The sequence below is a fragment of the Sus scrofa genome, chromosome 6 (assembly GCF_000003025.6).
Source record: "Sus scrofa isolate TJ Tabasco breed Duroc chromosome 6, Sscrofa11.1, whole genome shotgun sequence".
Classification (NCBI taxonomy): Eukaryota; Metazoa; Chordata; class Mammalia; order Artiodactyla; family Suidae; genus Sus; species Sus scrofa.
Window position 1 is genome coordinate 55,512,398 of NC_010448.4, and position 23,008 is coordinate 55,535,405.

Sequence of the window (23,008 nt, forward strand, 5' to 3'; positions counted from 1 at the left end):
AAAACAAACAAAATCCAGGAAATTTTAACCTGGGAGACCCAGAGCTCGTGGGTGAGGCCTGCCCTGTTCTCCATCCAGAGATCCTTCTGGAAAACAAAGCCAAGATCTTTTCTTCTTTGGGGGCCACTTCTGGAAAGCCAAAGGAAGAATCCTAAACACTCAAAAAAGCTTTGACCCCAAAGATGGTATTTGCAGCCCTATTTATAATAGCACAGGAGTTCCCGTTGTGGCTCAGCAGTTAATGAACCTGACTTGTATCCACGAGGATGTGAATTCCATCCCTGGCCTCGCTCAGTGGGTTAGGGATCTGGCGTTGCTGTGGCTGTGGTTCAGGCCGGCAGCTGCAGCTCCCATTGGACCCCTAGCCTGGGGACCTCTGTATGCCATGGGTGTGGCCCTAAAAACAAATCATCATCATCATCATAATTAATAATAATAATAGCACAGCGCATGGTGTTGAGGGGGCAGGGAGCATAACTTAAATTCCCCCCGCAAGGTGGACTCAGGTGAGAACGTTGATTGCTGCCCGGATACTACGATTTTTAAAAGGTTGATGGATATGCAGCAGCTGGAGAAAGACTTACTTCTAGGAATCAATTAAGCAAAACAAAGCTATCCGCTTGAATATATTCCTGAGACTTTCACTGTTGCCAGGAGCCGTCCCCAGATCTGGGCAGAGCGTAACCTGGTGAGAAGAATTATCTCTTACCAGCTGCCCGCCGTGTTCCCCTTGGAAAAAGGAACTGGCTTTGATACAGGAGAACATAAAAGAGGTACCGTATTTGATCTATTCTAAGAATCACACTGTCTCACATCTTGACCCGTCTGAAACCAGGAGGCATCTTCCAATGGCTGGCACCGCAGGACAGCTCCCGGCCAGGCACGAACTTCTGCAGAAGGGGTGTCTGAAGCCGGGAAGAAAATCCTGCCGATAACTGCGGGCCACTCTGAGCCCCTGGGACCCCACTGAGTGTGTGCGCTCGGGGGAGTTGCGGGGGCAGGGGCGGCGATCCGAGTTGAATAAGTCGTGTTTGGAAAAGTCCTGGAAACAGAAATCAGTACTAGGCCTGTGCATGGAATTGCCAGGCTGCCTCAAGATCCCAGGAGCAATGGGCTTTTCTCATATTGTCTTTAACGAAACACAGCCTCACTAAATCTGGGCCCAGGTTTGGATTGGCAAATCATGGCCCGGCTGCCTGGTTTTGGACAGCCTGGGTGCTAAGCATGGTTTTTACATTTTATTTTATTTTTTTGGCTTTTGTCTTTTTAGGGCTGCATCTGCAGCTTATGGAGGTATACAGAGGTTCCCAGGCTGGGGGTTGAATCAGAGCTGTAGCCGCTGGCCTGCACCACAGCCACAGCAACACCAGATCTGAGCCACGTCTGCGACCTACACCACAGCTCATGGCAACACCGGATCCTTAACCCACTGAGCAAGGCCAGGGATCTAACCTCATGGTTCCTAGTCGGATTTGCTAACCATTGAACCACAACAGGAATTCTGGTTTTTACATTTTCAACTGATTGAACAGGAGTTCCCTTGTGGTATACTGGATTAAGGTCCTAGCATTGTCATTGTAGAGGCTGGGATTTGCTGCAGGGGCTCTGGTTTGAACTCTGGCTCAGGAACTTCCACATTCTGGGAGCATGGCCAAAAAATAAAATAAAATAAAATAAAAAGTAAGGCAGGAGTTCCTCAGTGGTAATGAACCCTACTAGTATCCATGAGGATGTAGGTTTGGTCCTTGGCCTAGGTCAGTGGGTTAAGGATCCAGCGTTCCTGTGAGCTGTGCTGTAGGCCGGCAGCTGCAGCTCTGATTCACCCCTAGCCTGGAAACTTCCATATGCCTTGGGGCAGCCCTAAAAAAAAAAAGAAGGTAAAATAAAAATGAAACAATTGAACAAAATCAAAAGAATAATGTTCATGACACAAGAAACTCACATAAAATTGAAAATGCAGGAGTTCCCATTGTGGCTCAGTGGTTAATGAACCTGACTAGTATATATGAGGACACAGGTTCAATCCCTGGCCTTGCTCAGTGGGTTAAGGATCCGGTGTTGCCATGAGCTGTGGTGTAGGTCGCAGACACAGCTTGGATCTGGCATTGCTGTGGCTGTGGTGCAGACTGGCAGCTGCAGCTCTAATTCGACCCCCAGCCTGGGAACCTCTGTATGCCTCATGTGTGGCCCTGAAAAAGACAAAAATAAGAAAATAAGAAATTGAAAATTCAGGGTCCATTGCTAAAGTTTTATTGGCACATGGCCACGCCCAACCATGCATGTGTTGTCTGTGGACCCACTTCCTGAAATGCAGGGTTTAGTACTTTTCATGCAATGCAAGTGGCCCACAGAGGCAAAAATATTTATTCTCTGGCACTTCACAGAAAAAAGTTTGCCCACCCCTGATATAGGCAGCAGGGAGTTTGTTGTATAGAAATGCATGGACGTTAATGAGTCTGAGTGATCAAGAAGTGCTGGGAGTTCCCATTGTGGCTCACCGGGTTAAGAACCCAACATAACGTCCGTGAGGATACAGGGTCGATATCTGCCCTTGCTCAGTGGGTTAAAGATCTGGCGTTGCTGTGAGCTGTGGTGCAGGTCACAGATGGTCACAGATGCGGCTCGGATCCTGCGTGGCTGTGGCTTGGGTGCAGGCGGGCAGCTGCGGTTCTGATTGGACCCCTAGCTTGGGAACTTCCACATGCCGAAGGTGTGGCCCTAAAAAGCAAAAAAAATCAAAATAAAAAATAAGTGTTGCATACCCTCAAAAAATGTTATAGTATGTATGAGACAATTGGCAGCGTAAACATTGACAGAATTAATTTTGTCTGTGTTGAGTTATTTTTTATCTGCAATGATGCAGTTACGCATTTTTAACAGAGCTCTTTCTTTGAGAGATGTAAGTTGAAATTTTGCAATGAAATGATATATCTGGATTTGCTTCCAAATAATCTGGTTTGGAGGAATTCCTGTCCTGGCTCAGTGGTTAACAAATCTGACTAGGAACCATGAGGATGCAGGTTCGATCCCTGGCCTTGCTCAGTGGGTTAAGGATCCGGTGTTGCCGTGAGCTGTGGTGTAGGTCGCAGACTTGGCTTGAATCCCGAGTTGCTGTGGCTGCGACCCAGGCCTTCCCAAGGCTGACTTCTTGACTTTCTTCTGCATGGAGGAAAACACTTCATGCTTCATATTCTATTTGCTGCGAGTTCCTTTAGTGTATTTCTTTTCCATATTTGTGTTTTGAGCCTTAAAGTTGTTCTCTTTTCTCTTTCTTTTTTCTTTTCTTTCTTTCTTTTTTTTTTTTAGGCTTGCACGCATGGTGTATGGAAGTTCCCAGGCTAGGAGTCAAATCAGAGTTGTAGCTGGCAGCCTACACCACAGCCACAGCTCATAGCCACACCAGATCCTTTATCTCACTCATCGAGGCCAGGGATCCAACCCGTGTCCTCATGGATACTTGTTGGGTTCGTCACTGCTGAGCCACAACGGGAACTCCTCTTACTTTCAACCAAGGCAATGTTGGTGCTTGGTTTAGGAAATTCCAGCCGTTCCAAACTGCTGGTAGAATAAATCTCAGCAAATGAAGAAATCAAAAAGACTCTGCTGTCCCTGAAGTGATGGAAAAGTGGGTATGAACCCCAGGGCCTTTGCACATGCCATGTCCACTCTTTGGAACACCCCTCCCTCCCTCTTTGTCGAGGGCACCCCTATCGCCCTTGGATCTCACCTTGAGCCTCACTTCCTCAGCAAACCTCCAGCCCTGATACCATTTCCTTTGTTGCAACCCTCATCAGATCAGCTTCTTTTTCTCCAGGACACTTAACCCCATTTGTAAATAAATGCTTGTGGTCATCCGTACTCAGAGTTTCCGGGTAGCAGGGGCCCGGGTCTTTGCATGCTTTACCCTGTTCTCCCGAACGTCCAGCCCCATGCCTGCCAAGAGCAGTTGCTTGACACATGGTCACTGAAGGCTGAATGAAAGGGGCCCTTTCTGATGTGTATCAGGCAGCCGTTGCTGCCAAACAAACCACCCCAGGATGCAGACTCTTAAAAAAACAACAGTCAGAGGCGTTCCCATCGTGGCCCAATGGAAACGAATCTGACTAGGAACCATGAGGTTGTGGGTTCGATCCCTGGCCTCACTCCGTGGGTTAAGGATCCAGCATTGCCCTGAGCTGTGGTGCAGGTCACAGACGCAGCTCAGATCTGGCGTGGCTGTGGCTCTGGTGTAGGTCGGAGGCTACAGCTCTGATTAGACCCCCTAGCCTGGGAACCTCCCTATGCTGCGGGATCGGCCCCAGAAAAGGCAAAAGGACAAAACAAAACAAAAAACCCCCCAATAAACAAAAGTCATATATTTTGCTCATGGTCTTATGGGCAGTTCTTTTTTTATCTTTTGTCTTTTTAGGACCGCACCTGCAGCATATGGAAGTTTCTGGTCTAGGGGCCGAATCAAAGCTGCAGCTGCAGGCCTACCCCACAGCCACAGCAATGCCAGATCCCAGCTGGGTTACAGCAATACCGGGTCCTCAACCCACTGAATGAGGCCAGTTGTGGAACCTGCATCCTTATGGATACCAGTCGGGTTCTCAACCTGCTGAGCTACACCCGGAGCCCCTGTGCGGGCAGGTCTGATGGCTGGATTGGGCTTTGCTCTATATCCCTTTGAGCCTGGGCATCTGGAGACTGCCCCTGCACCCCAGAGCTTGGGATTCCATACCCCACCAAGCCCACGTCCCTGCCTTGGGAGAATGAGTGCAGAGGACTCTTTTACCTATGTACTTATTTTGGCTTGTAAAAATGAACAACCTTACCCATCAATACATCCACCATCTTCTTTCTTTCTTTCTTTCTTTTTTTGTCTTTTCTTTTATTTTCTTAGGGCGGCACCTGCAGCATATGGAGGTTCCCAGGCTAGGGGTCCAATTGGAGCTGTAGACACTGGCCTACACCAGAGCCACAGCAACACGGGATCTGAGCTGCATCTGCAACCTACACTCCAGCTCACTGCAACGCCGGATCCTTCACCCACTGAGCGAGGCCAGGGATCCAATCCTCCGCATCCTCATGGATACCAGTCAGGTTCATTAACCACTGAGCCACAACGGGAACTCCCATCTTCTTTCTTTCTTTCTTTCTTTGGCCACAATTGCGGCATAAGGAATTTCCCAGGCTGGGGGTATAGTCATCGCTATAGTTGCCAGCCTACGCCACAGCCACAGCAACACAGGATCTGAGCCACGTCTGCGACCTACACCACGGCTCCCAGCAACAGCGGATCCTTAACCCACCGAGGGAGGCCAGGGATCAAACCCGTGTCCTCATGGATAGTAGTTAGGCTTATTACCCCCGAGCCACAGTGGGATCTCCCCACCATCATTTTCTAGGAAAAAGAGAACTGAAGCTTCTCCAATTGAGTTCCATTCATGAGTGGGGACAGGGGACTGGGATACTGGAAAGGACAGAGAGGGACTGGGAATGGTACCCCAGAAGGATCTCCCGGAGCCCCTCTCCTCTTTAGCCCCCTCCTCCTGGCCCCAAACTCCCAGCCCGGGCCACTATCAGGACCCACGTCTAATGACATTTCATAGCCCTGATATTGATCTCCCTGTGTTCAAGGCCCTTGCTCAAGACTCTTTCCTGGACCTTATCTGTTCCAGAACTCAGCCGTCTTTGGGCCCCATGCCCCCCTGAACCCAAGGCTGGTGACTGCCCAGGCCAGACGGAGGAGACAGACAGAGCTCCCTCAGCCTGACCCTCGCCCTGCCCTCGGACACAGGAGACGGTGACACGGGCCTGGGATTGGAAGGAAGGGCCTCAGAGAGCTCAGAGGGTGGGGATTTGGCAGCAAGGACAGTTGAGGGGTGGCTGGAGGATACCAGGGGAGGAGGCAAAAGCAATGAAAAGTGAAGTTCCCGTCATGACACAGCGGGAACGAACCTGACTAGATCCATGAGCTTGCGGGGTCGATCCGGGCCTCGCTCAGTGGGTGAAGGATCCGGCGTGGCCGTGAGCTGGGGTGTAGGTCGCAGACAAGGCTTAGATCTGGTGTCTCTGTGACTGTGGTGTGGGTCGGCAGCTGTAGCTCTGATTAGACCCCTAGCCTGGGAACCTCCATGTGCCACGGGTATGGCCCTAAAAGGACAAAAGACCGAAAAAAAAAAAAAAAAAAAAAAAAAGAGAGAGAGAGATGAAAAGTTCTGAAACACCTCCTCCAGGAGAGGAACTTTCTCGCCCCCCTTGCATCAGCTCCAAGGAAGAGCCATTTGACTATTTTCGTCATGGCTGCATCCCCTGCTTAGATTGTATGACATCCACTCGGGGCTCAGTATATATATATTTTTTCCTTGTCTTTTTGCCATTTCTTGGGCTGCTCCCGCGGCATATGGAGGCTCCCAGGTTAGGGGTCTATTCGGAGCTGTAGCCACCAGCCTACGCCAGAGCCACAGCAACACGGGATCCGAGCCGCGTCTGCAACCCACACCACAGCTCACGGCAACGCGGGATCCTTAACCCACTGAGCAAGGGCAGGGATCGAACCTGCAACCTCATGGTTCCTAGTCGGATTCGTTAACCACTGTGCCATGACGGGAACTCCGGGCTCAATATTTTTAGACTAAATGCATGACTCCATCCTCTGGGGGACAAAGGAGAGATTGTCCTCTTTAGCCAGTCGTTTGTCAATTATTTATTGAGTGCTCACTATGTGCGAGGGGCTCATGAATGTGGCACATGCCAGCCTCAGCTCTACGGAGCTCAGAGTCTTATGGGGGAGACAGATGCTGACCAGCTAACCTAACAACTCGGGTCTAACTGCTACCTGTCACATTCCCTCAGTAGGTCAGAAGGTGGTCAAGGGGGGCTTATGGGGGACATAGGAGATTTTTTGCTGAGATCTCAAGAAAGAGCAAAGTTTTAAAAGGCAGGAGTTCCCGTGTGGCTCAGCGGGTTAAAGACCTGACTAGTATCCATGAGGATGCAGGTTTGATCCCTGGCCCGCCTCAGTGGATTAAGGATCTGGCATTGCCGTGAGCTGTGGTGTAGGTTGCAGATGCAGCTCGGATGTGGCGTGGCAGCTGCAGCTCCAATTCCACCCCAGCCTGGGAACTTCCATATGCTGCAGGTGCGGCCCTAAAAAGGAAAAAAAAAAAAATTTTCACTTCAATTGAAATAGCCACATGTGGTTACTGGCTACCTTATCAGACAGTGGAGAGGATAGTTAATAACTGTATGTTGAATGAATTATTGATAAATGAATGAGAATGAAGTGCTGGCTCTATCCAGGCACTACTTTCAAGATTTATGGGCATTAATCTAGGTTTGAGTCTTCACATCAGCTCTAGATGGTGGACACTGCTATTAGTTCCATTTTGCAGATGAGAAAAATGGAGGCAGAGAGGTTGCAGATGCAGCTCCCATCTGGCGTGGCTGTGGCTGTGACTGTGGTGTAGACCAGCAGCTGCAGCTCCGATCCAACCCCTAGCCTGGGAACCTCCCTGTGCCTCAGGTGCAGCCCTGAGAAGAAAAAAAAAAAAAAAAAGAATATATTGGATGGAGACATGAATGACGGGGTTTCAGAGGGGACCATGGTCTCTGAAAAGCAGTGGAAGGTAGGCGTTCCCATCGTGGCTCAGTGGTTAACAAATCTGACTAGGAACCATGAGGTTGTGGGTTCGATCCGTGGCCTCACTCAGTGGGTGAAGAATCCGGCATTGCCGTGAGCTGGGGTGTAGGTCCCAGACACAGCTCAGATCTGGTGTCCCTGAAGCTCTGGTGTAGGCTGGCAGCAACAGCTCCGATTCAACCCCTAGCCTGGGAACCTCCATCCGCCTCGGGTGCGGCCCTAGAAAAGACAAAAAAAAAAAAGCAGTGGAAGGTAATGTGTACGTCTGCTATGTGGTCCTTCCTCTTCTAGAAAGATGAATCTTACGTATATGACCGAATGCATTCCTGAGGAAGTGGGGTGCCTCCGCCAGCTGACCGTAGCCCTCATGTCTGTGTCTTCTGCGGTTGGAGTCGTGGCCAACGGGCTGGTGATCTGGATGACCCTTTTCCGCATGGCCCGCACTGTCACCACGATTTGGTTCTTCAACCTGGCCCTGGTCGACTTCACTGTCTTGCTGTCTCTGCCCATCGCCACATACACCATGGCCACCGGCCAGTGGCTCCTGGACGAAGTAGCCTGCAAGCTCTACATGACCTTCTTGGCGCTCAATTTCTTCACCAGCATCTGCCTCCTGGTCATCATCTCTCTGGACCGCTGCATCTCCGTCCTCTACCCCGTCTGGTGCCGCAACCATCGCACCGTGCAGCGAGCAGTGTGGCTGGCGGTGGGCGTGTGGCTCCTGGCTGCTGTCATGTGCAGTCCATACTTGAAATTCCGGACCATCGGCAAAGAGAACGAGTGTTTCTACTGCTACTTCAAGTTCGACATAGAGAAAAAGCAGGAGGAGAGCTCCCAGGATTGGGATCGAGTGGTTTTCGAGAGGCGTCTGACGGTGGTCATCGTTCACTTCCTGGTGGGCTTCTTGGTGCCCTTGGTGGTCATCAGTGCCTGTGCCCACCTCATCTGCACCAAACTCCGGGGAGAAGGCTGGGTCCATGCCAGCCGGCCAAAGAGGCTGCTGCTGGTGTTGGTGAGCGCCTTTTTCATCTTCTGGTTCCCGTTTAACGTGGCGCTCTTGGTCCAGTTGGGGCAACTGCAAAACGAACCCAAGCCCAAGATGCTGCTCATCCTCTGGGCGACCTTCTCCCTGGGCTGTCTCAACAGCTGCCTCAACCCTTTCCTCTATGTCTTCATTGGCAGAGATTTCCGGGAAAAATTTTTCCAGTCTTTGCCTTTTGCCCTTGCCAGGGCTTTTGGCGAGGAGGGTTTTGTCGCTCAGCCTGTCCCCGAGGCGAAGCCCTCAGGGAATGAGGCAAACCTGCAGGTGAAAGCTGGGAATCCTCCTGCTTAGTTTCCAGCCCCTGCCCTAGAGACTCCCGAGACTCTGCCAAATCCTGCCTCTTCTTTCAGGAAGTCTTCCTGGCAACGTCTTATCTAAATCTCTCCATTAGAGACATCTACTGTATCCCCAGTATCCACACTACCCTTCCTTTATCCTAAAACTCCTGTTTGTTTTAAACTATGTACATGATTAGCCTGGGGGACGGGGAGAGGACTACATTTCCCAGTGTCCCTTGCAGCGAGATTGTACCACCTGACAACGTTCTGGCCAATAGGATGTGAGTGAAGGGAATCCATGTCACTTCCTCGAAGTGCCCCTAACGGAGAGTGCTTGCCTTCCTTCCTTGCATTCCCCCCTTTCCATTGTCTAGAATGCAGATGTATCAGTTACCTTGGCTGTGTAACAGATACCCCCGGGCTTAGAGGCTTAACATCATAACCTTTTATGATTTCTTTGGGTCATCCACTTGGGCTGGGCTCAGCTGAGCAGTGTTCGGTTTTACCTGGGCTTGCTCGGGCATGTGGTCAGCTCTGGGTCAGCTAAGTGACTCTGTTTCTGGGCAGCAGAGGCTGGCTTTCAGGTAGGGTGATGGGATTGACTGAGCCCTGTCGTCCAGGAGGCTGCTGGGGGCTTTTTCATCGGGTGGTTAGGGAGGCTTCCGGGGCCGAGAGGGGAAGCATAAGACTTGCACTTGACCCTTAGCACAACATGACTAGTTTCAAGGGCTGGGGAGATAGATCCCACCTCTCAATGGGAAAATCTGCAAAGTGACAATTTAAAGGAGCATAGATACAGGAAGGCACCCAGCACTGGGACCACTTTGACAACCTGCCACAGCACGTGCGGTGGTGAACCATGTGGAAAATGACCGTGACCCCATACGAGGCCTGGAATGCTGACATCCGCGCTGCGAAGAGAGAGATTTCAATTTCTAGCTTATGAAAGCAATTGTTATTTTGTGTCTCTGTTATAGCTGCTGGATCCACACCTTAACTATGGTGCCGCCAACCACAGGAACTTGTGTGAGCCACGTAATAAATTCCTTTCTTGTCCAAGCCATTTGGAGTGGGTTTTCTCTGACTTGAAAGCAAGAGCAGGAGTTCCCGTCGTGGCTCAGTGATTAATGAATCCAGCTAGGAACCATGAGATTGTATGTTTGATCCCTGGCCTCACTCAGTGGGTTAAGGATCCGGCGTTGCCATGAGCTGTGGTGAAGTTTGCAGACACGACTTGGATCCCGAGTTGCTGTGGTTCTGGCGTAGGTCAGCAGCTACAGCTCTGATTTGACCCCTAGCCTGGAAACCTCCATATGCCACGGGAGCAGCCCAAGAAATGGCAAAAAGACAAAAAAAAAAAAAAAAAAAAAAAAAAAGAAAGCAAGAGCAACCCTACTGATGCATATAATAAACACTCCTTTCTGGGAGCAGAAGTCCTAGTGGTTCCTCATCAGAGTGGACCATTCCGTTGGTTTAATTTTTTAATTTTTTTATTTTTTTTGTCCTTTTGCCATTTCTTGGGCCACTCCCGCGGCATATTAAGGTTCCCAGGCTAGGGGTCAAATTGGAGCTGTAGCCACTGGCCTACGCCAGAGCCACAGCAACGCAGGATCCGTGCCGCATCTGCAACCTACACCACAGCTCATGGCAATGCCGGATCCTTAACCCACTGAGTGGGGCCAGGGATCGAACCGGCATCCTCATGGTTCCTAGTTGGATTCTTTAAACACGGTGCCACGACGGGACCTCCCTGGTGGTTTTAGGTAGAGGCAAGTATTTGTTTCAGTCAGATCCAAAGATGTCATGCCACCTGTTCATAATCAGAAGCAGCAGCTCTGGTCCTGCTCTGATTCGCCCTGAATCCTCGCCCCCTGGAGCCTCAAGCCTCTCACCTCTGTACAGGAGGTTCCAATTCCTCTATCCTTACACAGATAAGGAGAAAGGAGGGGGAAGGAAAAGATACAGGAATGGGTAAATACTAACATTTGATAGATTTACTTGAAAGTTATATTGCATTATTCCTTTGTGTGTGTGCATGCGTGTGTGCTTTTTAGGGTCTCTCCAGTGGCATATGGAGGTTCCCAGGCTAGGGGTCTATGGCGCGCGGCAAGGTCTGTTCCTTAACCCACTGAGCGAGGCCAGGGATCGAACCGAAGTTCTTCTGGATACTAGTCAGGTTCGTTACTGCTGATCCACGATGGGAATGCCTCTCTCTTCTTCTCTTTAAATACACATGCATCTCTCTATCTCGCCACACATCTGCCATGACGAACAGACCCGTTGGGAGAGGTGAGGTCTGAGAGGATGGGGGACAGAGCCCTCAGCATAGGTGCTGTCCCCTGATGGGCCCAGAGGCCAGAGACATCTCTTAAAAAAAAGATGCAGGAATTCCCGTCGTGGCGCAGTGGTTAACGAATCTGACTAGGAACCATGAGGTTGCAGGTTTGATCCCTCCCCTTGCTCAGTGGGTTAACGATCCAGCGTTGCCATGAGCTGTGGTGTAGGTTGCAGATGCGGCTCGGATCCCTTGTTGCTGTGGCTCTGGCGTAGGCCGGTGGCTACAGCTCCAATTAGACCCCTAGCCTGGGAATCTCCATATGCTGCAGGTGTGGCCCTAAAAAGACAAAAGCCAAAAAAAAAAAAGAAAGTAGATGCAGACATCATATTTCATCTGTAAAGTCTTTGCTCTCCTAGAAACAAGGCCATTCCTCCGGCACAAACATAATATCTCTGCCACCTTCATGAACTTTTTTTTTTCCGAGCTACAGCTGCCGGCCTATACTACAGCTACAGCAATGCAGGATCCGAGCCACATCTGCGACTTGCACTGCAGCTCAGACACCACCGGATCCTTAACCCACTGAACAAGGCCAGGGATCAAACCTGCATCCTTATGGATACTAGTCGGATCCATTACCCATGAGCCACAGTGGGAACTCCTACACTTGTACTCCTGTGCTTTGGTGAACACTCTGTCATGCAGAATGGCATGACAGCTGCTTAGAGCTGGGTGACACCTGTCAAATTGCTTCCACTCTCTGTGCCTCCGTTTCCATCTATGTGAAATGGGGACAGGACAGCACTTCCCTCAAAGTGTGGCAGTGACGGTATGCACCTTAATGTGGGTAAAGCGCTTTGTTCAGTGCCTGGCACCCTGGATGTGCGACGACCTGTTTGCTATTATCCATCTAGTCATCTGTTAGAATAGATTTCTCGGAGTGCCCGTCATGGCGCAGCGGAAACGAATCCGACTAGGAACTATGAGGTTGCAGGTTCAATCCCTGGCCTCGCTCAGTGGGTGAAGGGTCCGGCGTTGCCCTGAGCTGTGGTTCAGGTCGCAGATGCGGCTCAGATCCTGTATTGCTGTGGCTGTGGTGTAGGCCAGCAGCTGTAGCTCCGATTTGACCCCTAGCCTGGGAATCTCCATATGCCACAGGTGCGGCCCTAAAAAGCAAAAAAAAAAAAAAAAAAAAAAAAAGATTTTCCCTCCAGGATTGGTAGGGTCAGAGGGCATGTTAGACGTTGCTAGACGCCGCCACCGGGAGCTCTCCCAACCCTTCCTCCCTGCAACCAGCAGCAACCAGCAACCCTGATGTCAGCCTCTTTGGTCTTCTCAGCAAATAGGGGGATCCCAGTGAGGTTTTTAATTTGCATTGATTTTCTAATGAATGCGGTTAAGCAGTCTTTCTAGGAGACTCTGATTTGCACAGCCACTGCAGGATTCTCCCGTGATGAATTTCTGATTGGGGAAGAGATTGGCAGGATGGATGAGGAGGGTTCTGAGATCTAACGAGCAGCCGCAGCCTCTGGACATGGCCCAGCACGGAAATCAGCATTTCTTTAATCAGTCTCCTTGAGGGGTGGTGGTAGAAGATGCCCTGAACCTCAGATTCTTCCTCTGCCAAAAAGGGACTGAAAATCCTTCTCTAATATGCTTTCCATGAGCAGCCAAGAAGGCGGTTCACACCCTCATTCATCCCCTAAGGACGGCTCATCCCCTAAGGATGGCTCACAGGTACTGATGGTGTCCTGGGCTCCAGGTGCTATCCAGAGCTTTATAAAGGAGTCGACCCTATTAGGTCCATTGACGAGGAAACTCAGAAGCTCAGAGAGGTCAAGTCACTCACCAAAGGTCACACAGCAAGTAAGTGGTAGTCAAGCCTTGAGCGGTTTGACCGAACGAATCCATCCACTTCTCTCTCCTGAGTGCCTGTCAGCGGACCTGCACAATTCTAGGCCCTGAAGATGAAAAGGTGGAGACAAAGACCCCTACGGTGGAGGCACAGGTACTCCGGTGGGCGGGGTCGAGACGGGAGGGGCGGGGCCTACATTCGAGGAGGCGGGGCTAACCTCCCAAGGGCCTTGCTGACGGGCTCCATCCTTCAGCCCCCAGCGCCACGTCATACTCGGTCCCAACAGGTACTCACGGAGCACATAGTAGGCCCAAATCGCGGCTCTCCTCTGGGATTCAAGCGTGCTTGGCAAGAACGCAGCGCCTGCCCTCGCGGAGCCCCCGGATTAGGAAAGACAGAAAGATGCGCGCCTCCAGGAAGGAGGGAGGCAGTTACGCGCTCTTAATCACCACCTCTGTGCCTCTCGGCAAGGATGGGAGACGGCGCCCCGCAGCTGGCCTGGTTTGCGATGTTCCCAGCCGTGGGAGACAGACAGACTGTCAGCCAGTGTCGGGAAATAGCTGTCAGGAGCCTCCTCAACCCCGACACCTGAAACCTTCCCTCTGCGGCTGCAAAGTCATAGGTGCTTTTCCCGTTGAAGGAACCGCCCGGCGGCGTTGTCTCCCTGGGGTAGACACTTGCTCGCCCCGAGTCCGGGCCGGGGTTAGGATGTCCCGGGCAGCATGCAAAGTCAGCACCGTGGCGGTCCCGGCCAGCTGGGCTGCGGGTCTCCCGATCCGCATTCTGGTTCGTGTGGAATAAGATGGCCACGTGACGGCCCTCCGTCCTTGTCTGTTTCAATGCTTCCGTGTCTCCTGTGCTGGGGCGGGAGCCGTATCCTCCCCACCTCCGCAGTCTTCCACGGACCCAAACCTGGGTTTACAGAGTGTTCAGTGATACAATCACTTGAAAATGGGGACCCTGGAGTTTCTGCTGGGGCGCATCAGTGGCGGTGTCTCAACAGAGCTGGGACACAGGTTCGATCCCCAGGCCCCCCCAGCCTGGCATCCCGCGTTGCCGCAGTCGGGGCATAGGTCCCAACCGCGGCTCGGATCTGATCCCTGGCCTGGGAACTCCATATGCCTTGAAGGGGCCAGAAAAGAAAAGGAAAAGGGGACCCTCCAGGTGCCTCCCTGTGTGAGAATTAACATACGCCTTTTCTATCAAAGGAAGCCTTGGTTACTCCATTTTGTTCCTGCTTGGTCTCAGACACCCTCCTCCGCGCCCCCTTTCCCTCTTCTCCCCGCTAACAATTTGTTTCAAATTAGCCAACCGAGAAGAATGTGCGCCCTGACCTGACCAATGGGAAGGGGACAGATGTACCGCTTGGGTTAGGGATAAATGGGGGGGGGGGAAGCTCCCTTCTTTTTGCTGCTTTTTGAGCACCAGTGCCTTTCCGCAGAAGAGCCTTGTCGAGATCTCCCGGTGTTTGTGTGTCCCGCTTTCCGACACTGACGATCTGAGCGGAGGTCACCTTTTCCCCAACATCCCCTCCCTCCCCGTGGTGGGTCCTGCTGGGGGAAAGTCCAGCCAGGACACTCATCTCAAAGAGGGCGTAGATGGGACACAGATGGTGAGAATTTAGGCAGTCCCGGTGCGGCAGAGCAGATACCAGGTGTGTGGTGCCCAGAGCTCAAGGGCAAGGCCATGAGGGGTGAAATTGGAGGCTCTGATGGGCCACCATGGGAGGCCAGGCTAAGGAGCTGGGACTCTGTCCAGGGGTACTGGGGAGCCATGGGAGGTATGTGAGCAGGGAAGGGGGAGGGTCAACGCTGAGTGTAGAAAGATCCCTCTGGGGCCCCGTAGGGACCGGACAGAGACCAGTGGGGGTGGGGGAGGGTCCAGGGAAAGAGGAGGGGGCCTGAGCAGGGGCCCAGGGTGGTGGGGGATGGAGGAGGGAGAGTGGGGGGAGGGGCACGGCAGACAGGGAGAGAGGCAGGGAAGGGAGGGAGAGCTGGTCGTGGGCTCCAATCCAGGACCCCTCTCCTCCTCCCCTCTCCCCGCCCCAGTCTTGGTCACTTTGCAGCCCCAGGAGCCACCGGGTGAAGCCTGGCAGAGCCAGGCATCTACACCCCCTCCTCCACCCATTCCCCATCCCTGCCCCTCTCTGCCATAGCCTGGCCACACCCTCTCCGCCTCTCTCTTGGCCATCCTGGGTCCAGATACCCCTCTGCCTGAGGCCTGTCTCCAACTTTCTACCCCCTCTTACTCCAGGGGTGAACTCAGTCGTGAAGCATGTGGCCTTCTGTGAGCCTCCAATTGCTGTTCTCTAAAATGGGTGTATTCCTGTCAGTTCCCACTGTGGCTCAGCAGTAATGAACCTGACTAGGGTCCATGAGGATGTTGGTTCGATCCCTGGCCTCGATCAAGGGGTTAAGGATCTGGCGTTGCTGTGAGCTGTGGTGCAGGTCGCAGACGCGGCTCGGATCCCGTGTTGCTGTGGCTGTGGCGTAGGCCGGCGGCTACAGCTCTGATTCGACCCCTAGCCTGAGAACCTCCACATGCCATGGATGCAGCCCTAAAACTCAACAACAAAAGATGAGGAGAGCAATAGTATCATTCTCACTGGATTCTTAGGAAACAAAATTAAAATGGCACTTGTTGGAGTTCCCTTGTGGCACTTTGGGTTCAGGATCCAGCATTGTCACTGCAGTGGCTTGGGTTGCTGCCATGGCGAAGGTTCCATTCCTAGCCCAGGAACTTCCACGTGCTGTGGGCCCGGCCAGAAAAAGAAAAGAAAAGAAAAAGGTACATGTGAAGGTACACTGCCCTGTGTGTTACTGACACTTCCTGCCCTTAGCTGAACCTCTCAGAGACCCTATGTATAATGAAGGTGATACCCAATTTAGTTTAGGCGGTCTGTAGTAGTCAGAGAAGGGTTTCTGGGGATGGTGGTGCTCAGTCGGGTTCTGAAGCATGAGTAGGAGTTCGTTGGCTGGAACGATAGTGTAAAGTTGTCCAGAATGAGGAAATAGTGAGGACCAAGGCTGGGTGTGTGCATGTGTGCATGAAACCCCGTGACTTGTTCTAGAAAATCCAGAGCAGAAGGAAGGGAAGTGGTGAGCTAGGGGGCTGGGGATGTGGGCGGAGTCACAATAGGTAGGGCTGCAAATGCCAGGTGGAGGCCCTCAGACCACACCCTGGGGGGGTGATGGGGAGACTGCGCCCAGGTGCACAAGCTGATCCTTCCGTTCACAGAGGGGAACCCGAGGCCCATGCTCGGACCCTGCTGGTGGCCCCTCTGATTTGTATCCACTTGTGAGCTGCCCAATCCCAGATTCCCCCTGGGAGATCAGGCCGCCGGTTCCCTTCTCAGTTACCCTGGAAGACGCCTGCTTGCCACCTACTGGTGAGCTCAGGACAACAGAGGCACAGAGCAGGACATGGAGGCCAGAGCAGGCCCCCGAGTTAACACCTTAGCCTCTGAGGTCATGCAGATGGGGGTTCAGATCCAGGCTCGCAGTCTTGCTTGGTCTGCTTTGATTTTTTTTTTTTTTTTTTTGCTTTTTAGGGCTGCACCAGTGGCATATGGAAATTTCCAGGCTAGGGGTTGAATCACAGCTGCAGTTGCCGGTCTACCCTGCAGCCACAGCAACGCGGGATCCGAGCCGCATCTGCAACCTAAGCCACAGCTCACGGCAACCACGGATCCTTAACCCACCTGACACCTCCTAGTGTCAGGTTCTCAACCCACTGAGTCGCACAGGAACTCCAGGTCTGTTTTGCTTTTGAGCAAGTGTCTCTCCTGCTCTGAGCCTCAGTTTCCCCACCTGAAAGGTGGAGCTGTCAGAGGCTTGGCACAGCCAGGCCCTACAGCCTGTGAAGGATACAGGTGTCCTGAGAGAATGGACAAAGTCGCCAGGGATGCAGAGGGCAGGAGACTGGAGCGAGGAGCTGGTTGATGCAATGATGGGGGGAGGGGATATAGACGAGGGGGGTGGGCCACTGAGGATCTCCACCCTAGGCTGAGGGGGCTGAGACTGTGGCCAGGGACCCTGGGGAGCCAGGGGAAGCCTGTGAGCAGGGGAGCGGCAGGTCCCCTTTGGACTGGAGGCGATGCCTGGAGGCAGGGAGGCTGGGGAGGAGGCTGGGCTGAGGTGAGGTGGAGACTGAGATGGGCCAGTGTGATGGGGATGCAGCAGGGGATGCAGGCAGAGAATCAGTGATTCTGGGAGACGTGAGGGGGCGCAAGGGGGAGAGGACAGAGCCCCCCTTCTGCCCCCGCCCTGAGGACAGGGCATTACACTCTTGCCTCTTGACTCCAGTTGGCAACGTTATACTCTCCAAGGGGAGCTTTTCAAATCCAAATCGAAGCCCAGGCCCCAGCCCCGGGTGCTGTGGTTTAAGTGGTCCAGGGCGGAGCTGGGCTCTCAGGAGTTTCAAAAGCTCCCCAGGGAGTCCCGCGGGCAGCGGCTGAACCCCATCCCTCTCCAAGCGCCTGTGGTTGTGACAATGCAAACCTGATTGCCCCCTGAGAAGGACCCTGGAAGGACACCCGGAAGGCGGGGTGGATTTGGGACTTGCGGACCTGGAGGCCGATGGGTCCCAACAGCATCACCCACACCGTGGGGGAGCCTTGGCAGCCGTCACCCTCTGGAGCCATGTGCCCGCGGGGACTGCCCTCTTCCTCTTCTGCTCCTTGGCCGCCCTCACCCCTACCTCCTGGAGGCAGCCGGCCACAGCCTGCTGATCCAAGCAGCAGGCCCCCTCCTGCCTCCCCCTCTGTCAGCTGCCTGGTTCGGCCACCCGGCCACCGTGGATGCTGCCCTCACTGTCTTCCTGCCCCTGCCCCTGCCCCTCACCGGGATGCGCTCCTGTTGGCCCCTGGGGAGCATCTTCTGCCACCTGGACCCCGGCCTCGCCTCCCTGAGCTTCTATGCCCAGCGGCCGCCTGTTGACCCATGCAGATGCTGACTGCTGCCCCTCTGTGCTCCAGCCCACCTGAGCACTGAACCATCGCGTGGCCCACAGGGCAGTTTTCTGGGTCATTGGGTTCTGGCTCCTACTGCTGGTCCTGGGCAGACTGGCCCTGAGCACCCTGGTGGGCCAGGTGAGCTGGGCCGATCCTTATAACCAAACACCTGTGGCGGCACCTCCTCACCCATCCTCCGGCCAGGCACTGGATCAGCCAGTGTTGGGCTTTGGGGTGCCACTGGCAGTGCAGAGTGCCTTTCGCAGCTTCCTGGAGGCCAGGCTGCAGCTGGGAAGGCTCAGGGGGGAGGCCCTTGGGTCACGGGGGCCCTGCTGTTTCTCTGCTGGTTCTCCCTCCACCTGCTGCTTCTGTTGAGGCTGGTGGGGATGCGAGAGCCCAGGCTGGATGTGAGGGAGGCTTGGGTGCTGCTTAGACCTTTGGGGCTCCCCCCGGGTGTGGGGGGGCAGTGGCTGCCTCAACCCACTGTTCTATGTGTGCGGGGACTGGGCCTTCAGGTGGCCCCTATGCTAGGCCCTCTGGTCCTCCCAGAGTGGGGAGTCTGTGGAGGAGACGGGTGGGGTCGGGCCCTGGGGATGGAGGCTCAGGTGTCCTCAGAGGAACTGAAGGGAAATTACTTGGGGGGGAGTGAGGATATTGGGGATGGTGAGAAGGGGGGGTCTCCCATCTTACGAAATTCAGGAGAGTGTGAGACACCGAGAAAGACAGGTTTAGAGAGGGGGACAAGGCCCCAGGGCGAGGGGACAGGGACCCAGAGGCGGGGGACAGGGATGCAGAGGAAAAGCAGGCAAAGTGGAAGAAGATATGGGGGGCGGGGCGGGGGGGGGAAAGTGTGGCAACGCAGGCGCAGTAGCATCACACAGATGCAGTGGTCAGAGACGAGGTTGGAGACAGGTCCGGCTGCTCCTTGAGGGACCAAATGGGAAACAAGACAGAAAAAGATATGGAGACAAAGACCCCAGAGGAGATGAAAAAAGAACAAGTCTCAGACTGAAGGGGAGAAAGAAAGACAGATTGGGAGAGAGACAGATAGATAGACACAGGACCGGATCTGAGGATGGTATAGACGCGATAGGAATTCGGCACCAACCATCCCATTAGCCCAGGACTGAGTGATACAAGACCGGGGCTGTGGGACCCTCAGGGCTAAAACGTGTCGTTGGCATTGGGACAACTAGGTCCCCAACAGTGGAACCCAGTCACATAAGACGGCACTGGGCCCCTGGATTTCCGGGGTCCCCAGGACACCGACTGTTATCTGTCCTCTTGCTGCCTTTTGAAATACCTGTGTGCCTCCCAACCACCCCTTGGATGTCCCCTGTCCCCTGGGACACGAGGCTGCCGGTCCTCTTTAGTTTTCAAACTCCCAGAAGTTTCCAAACTAAAGATTCATTCAGGTTCCATGTTCTGAGCTGAGCTGTTTGAGCTCCTTCAGAAAAGCACAGAGCGCCTAGGGGGGAAAATCTATCGCTTCTGTCTTTGGAAAAAGCTTTACACTGATGCCTCCTGACCCGGTCGGCAACATTAGAATCTCCGGGGGAGCTTTTCAAATCCAAATCGAAGCCCAGGCCCCAGCCCCAGGCGCTGTGGTTTAAGTGGTCCAGGGCGGAGCTGGGCTCTCAGGAGTTTCAAAAGCTCCCCAGGGAGTCCCGCGGGCAGCGGCTGAGCCCCATCCTTCTCCAAGTGCCTGTGGTTGTGACAATGCAAACTCGATCGCTCCCAGGGGCCTGAGACCCAGCATGACGCTGAGACCCTGGAGGTGGGAATGGAGGCACCCCCCACCCCCTCCCGGAACAAAGACCTACTTCTTTGCCAACAGCTGTTTCTTTTACAAACATTGATAGCCAAGTCCAATCTGGGAGCCCAGCAGATCCCAATCTGTGTGCCCCCAGCTTCTTGCGCCCAGTCGTAGCCAAGAACGGTGGATGGTAGGGCCTGGAGGGGGTGGAGGGAGGAGGGGGTGGAGGGAGGTGGGGGATAAGAGGCAGGCAGACTCTCTGATTGGGAGGGGTTTTAGGAATCCTTCCAGGTAGAGCTGACACAGACACAGAATAGAGGTGGCAAAGGGCACTGGGCAGGCAGCACAGCATGTGCAAAGGCCCTGGGGTGTGGCTTTTTTTTTTTTTTTTTTTTGGACCATTTCTCATGGTTAAGTGTATCCCACAGAGGAGGTGTAGGAGGTGACTGAGTTTTTTAAAAAATTAACATCCGGAGTTCCCATTGTGGCTCAGCGGGTTAAGAACCCGACTAGTATCCATGAGGATGAGGGTTTGATCCCTGGACTCGCTCAGTGGGTTAAGGACTGAAGGTTGTGGTGAGCTTGGATCCGCACTGCTGTGGCTGTGGCGTAGGCTGGCAGCTACATCTCGCATTTGACCCCTAGCCTGGGAACCTCCATATGCCACTGATGTGGCCCTAAAAAGACTTAAAAAAAAAAAAAATCAACAGCTGGACGGGCGTCCAGTCGTACACAGCCCCTGATGCCAGGGTAAGGGTTCTCTTTCCAGGAGGGCTGGGGAGCTGTGGGAATGCTGTGAGCAAGGAGGGACAGGTCAGCTCTGTAGAAAGGCCCTGTGGGGGCTGGGAGAGGAGGGGGCGGGGCTGTGGTCCTGGGGAAGCGGGTTGGAAGCCTCCTCCGGGACCGATGCCTCCCCTGGTCTCAGTTCTAACAGTGCGGAAACCGTGGCCCCCTCTGCCTGGGCACGTGGTCCAACACTGCCCTCGTGTGGTTACTCTTAGTTCTGCAACCAAGGTCTCCTGTAAGTAAGACCACCTTCTCCATCAGGACCGCTTTTTGCGAACGAGGCGGGCGCTGTTACAAATTATGCTGGAACAATGGGCCCAGAGTAATCCTCAAGCCAAATTTACAGTGAGATTATAGTTCCGTTCCTTTTTTTTTTTTTTTTTGTCTTTTTAGGGCCGCACCCGCGGCCTATGGAGGTTCCCAGGCTGGGGGTCCAATCAGAGCTGTAGCCACTGACCTACGTCACAGCCACGCCGGATCCTTAACCCGCTGAGCGCGGCCAGGGATGGAACCCGAGTCCTCATGGATGCTAGTGGGGTTCCTTAACCACTGAGCCACGATGGGAACTCCTATAGTTCCGTTCCTGATTGGAACTTGCTAGGCCTTTCCTGGGAAACCCAGCATGTTCAGTCACCCTACTCAGAAGCTGCCTTTTTATTTTTTATTTATTTATTTATTTTTTTGTCTTTTTGCTATTTCTTGGGCCGCCCCTGCGGCATATGGAGGTTCCCAGGCTAGGGGTCGAATCGGAGCCATAGCCACCGGCCTACACCAGAGCCACAGCAACGCGGGATCCAAGCCATGTCTGCAACCTACACCACAGCTCACGGCAACACCGGATCGTTAACCCACTGAGCAAGGGCAGGGACCGAACCCGCAACCTCATGGTTCCTAGTCGGATTCGTTAACCACTGCGCCACGACGGGAACTCCAGAAGCTGCCTTTTTAGATCTTGAGTTGAAAATCATCTTATTTATTTGGTGAGAAAAAAGGATGAAGCTCAACCAAAGGCTGGGGTGTCACCCAGGGCGCTCCATCTACTGGGGATGGAGATAGGGAATGGGGAGGAGATAGTTTGTGAGGGGGCCAGTAACTGCGGGTCTTGAGGTCTGGACACTTTTATAGGAAGGGGTGTTTACAGTGGGTCTTGAAGGCTGAATAGGAGTTTTCTAAGAAAAGAGAAAGATGTGTTGAGACAAGACATCAGAGGACGACTGCAGACCCCTTGCAGCCTGCAAATGCCATTCACATCTTTGATCTCAGGCTGCCCTTGCCATGGCCTTCTGGGGCCCACTGGAAAAAGATGTTCACTTTTGTCTGACTGAGAAGAAAACCAGGGCTCAGAGAGAAGGACTAAATCTGAACTTCTCTTGCATCCGCCTTTGGAATGTCCTCCAGCCTCTCTAAATGCTCGTGGCAGACTCCTACTTATCCCTCAAAACCCAGCTTGGACTCTGGGCGCCTAGCCACAAACCTGCACGTCGAGCTCCCTACCCCAGCCCTCGCCTTCCACAGAGCCAGGAGTCCAGGCCTCTGCTCTCTGACCCGGAAGCCTGGCCCTCAAGCAGGTAGGATGGAGAAGGATGAGCTGATTCGGTCACATTTATTTGGCTTCCGAGGCCACAGTCATGGTTGGGGCAGAGACAGGGCTCTGGGATGAGGGGGTCCTGTGTCTTCTCATTGCTGAGCCTGAGAGGAAAAGACATACAGAGAAACATGAGCGAGGAAGAGCGGCCAGGATGCTCACGGGAAGGGCATAGGGCCAGAGACCCAGCCTGCTACCGCGGCCCTTTGCCACTCACCTTGTTGAAGAAGTAAATGGAGGCGAGGATGGTAAACACGGCCATGGCCAGAGTCACATTCTGGGGGGAGGGGTCAGAGGTCAGGACCCCTCCCCTTCCCTCCCTCCCTCCTCCCCTCTCCGGGCCCCTCCTCACTTCCTGAAAGTTCATGGCCATGGGTCTCGGCTGCAGGGTGGCTCCCTCTCCCTGTGCTGGGCCTCTGAGCCAGAGAGAGAAAGACCAGTGGGCAGAACCTGCCAGGGGGTCGTCTGGGAGACCAGAATGGCAGCCATGGTGACGGGAGAAGGGCATGCTGGGTAGAGGGGCCTTGAGGCAGCTGCCTGGGGCAAGAGGGGCCTTTGGATGCAGACGGCCACATGGAGGGGACACTTGAGATGGGGGAGTCCAGACCTGCAGCCCTGGGGGGGCTCTGGGAAGCCGTGGGAGGGCTGGGAGCCGGGGAGGCACCAGGCCAGCTCTGAGGGCCGGAATATCGCCGGGAGGGGGAGGCTGGAGGCCAGGAGAGCAGCCGAAGTGGCCAGGAAAAATTTCTTCCTAAGGGGTCTGTCGGATGCAAGAGCCGTGGTGGGACCGAGCCTGCCAGAGCCTGGTCTCCAGTGTGGGGGCAGGGGCAGCCGTCATCATGGCAGAAAGCAG

The 23,008-nt window shown here is 53.7% G+C and overlaps 1 protein-coding gene across 1 annotated transcript; it reads left to right on the forward strand.

Annotated features, from left to right (window-relative positions):
• Positions 7,535-10,005, forward strand: GPR32 (G protein-coupled receptor 32). Its single transcript, XM_005674555.3, is given in 3 exon segments — positions 7,535-7,610; positions 7,916-8,879; positions 8,882-10,005. Coding segments are annotated over 3 exon segments (1,047 nt in total). The 5' UTR covers positions 7,535-7,563; the 3' UTR covers positions 8,918-10,005.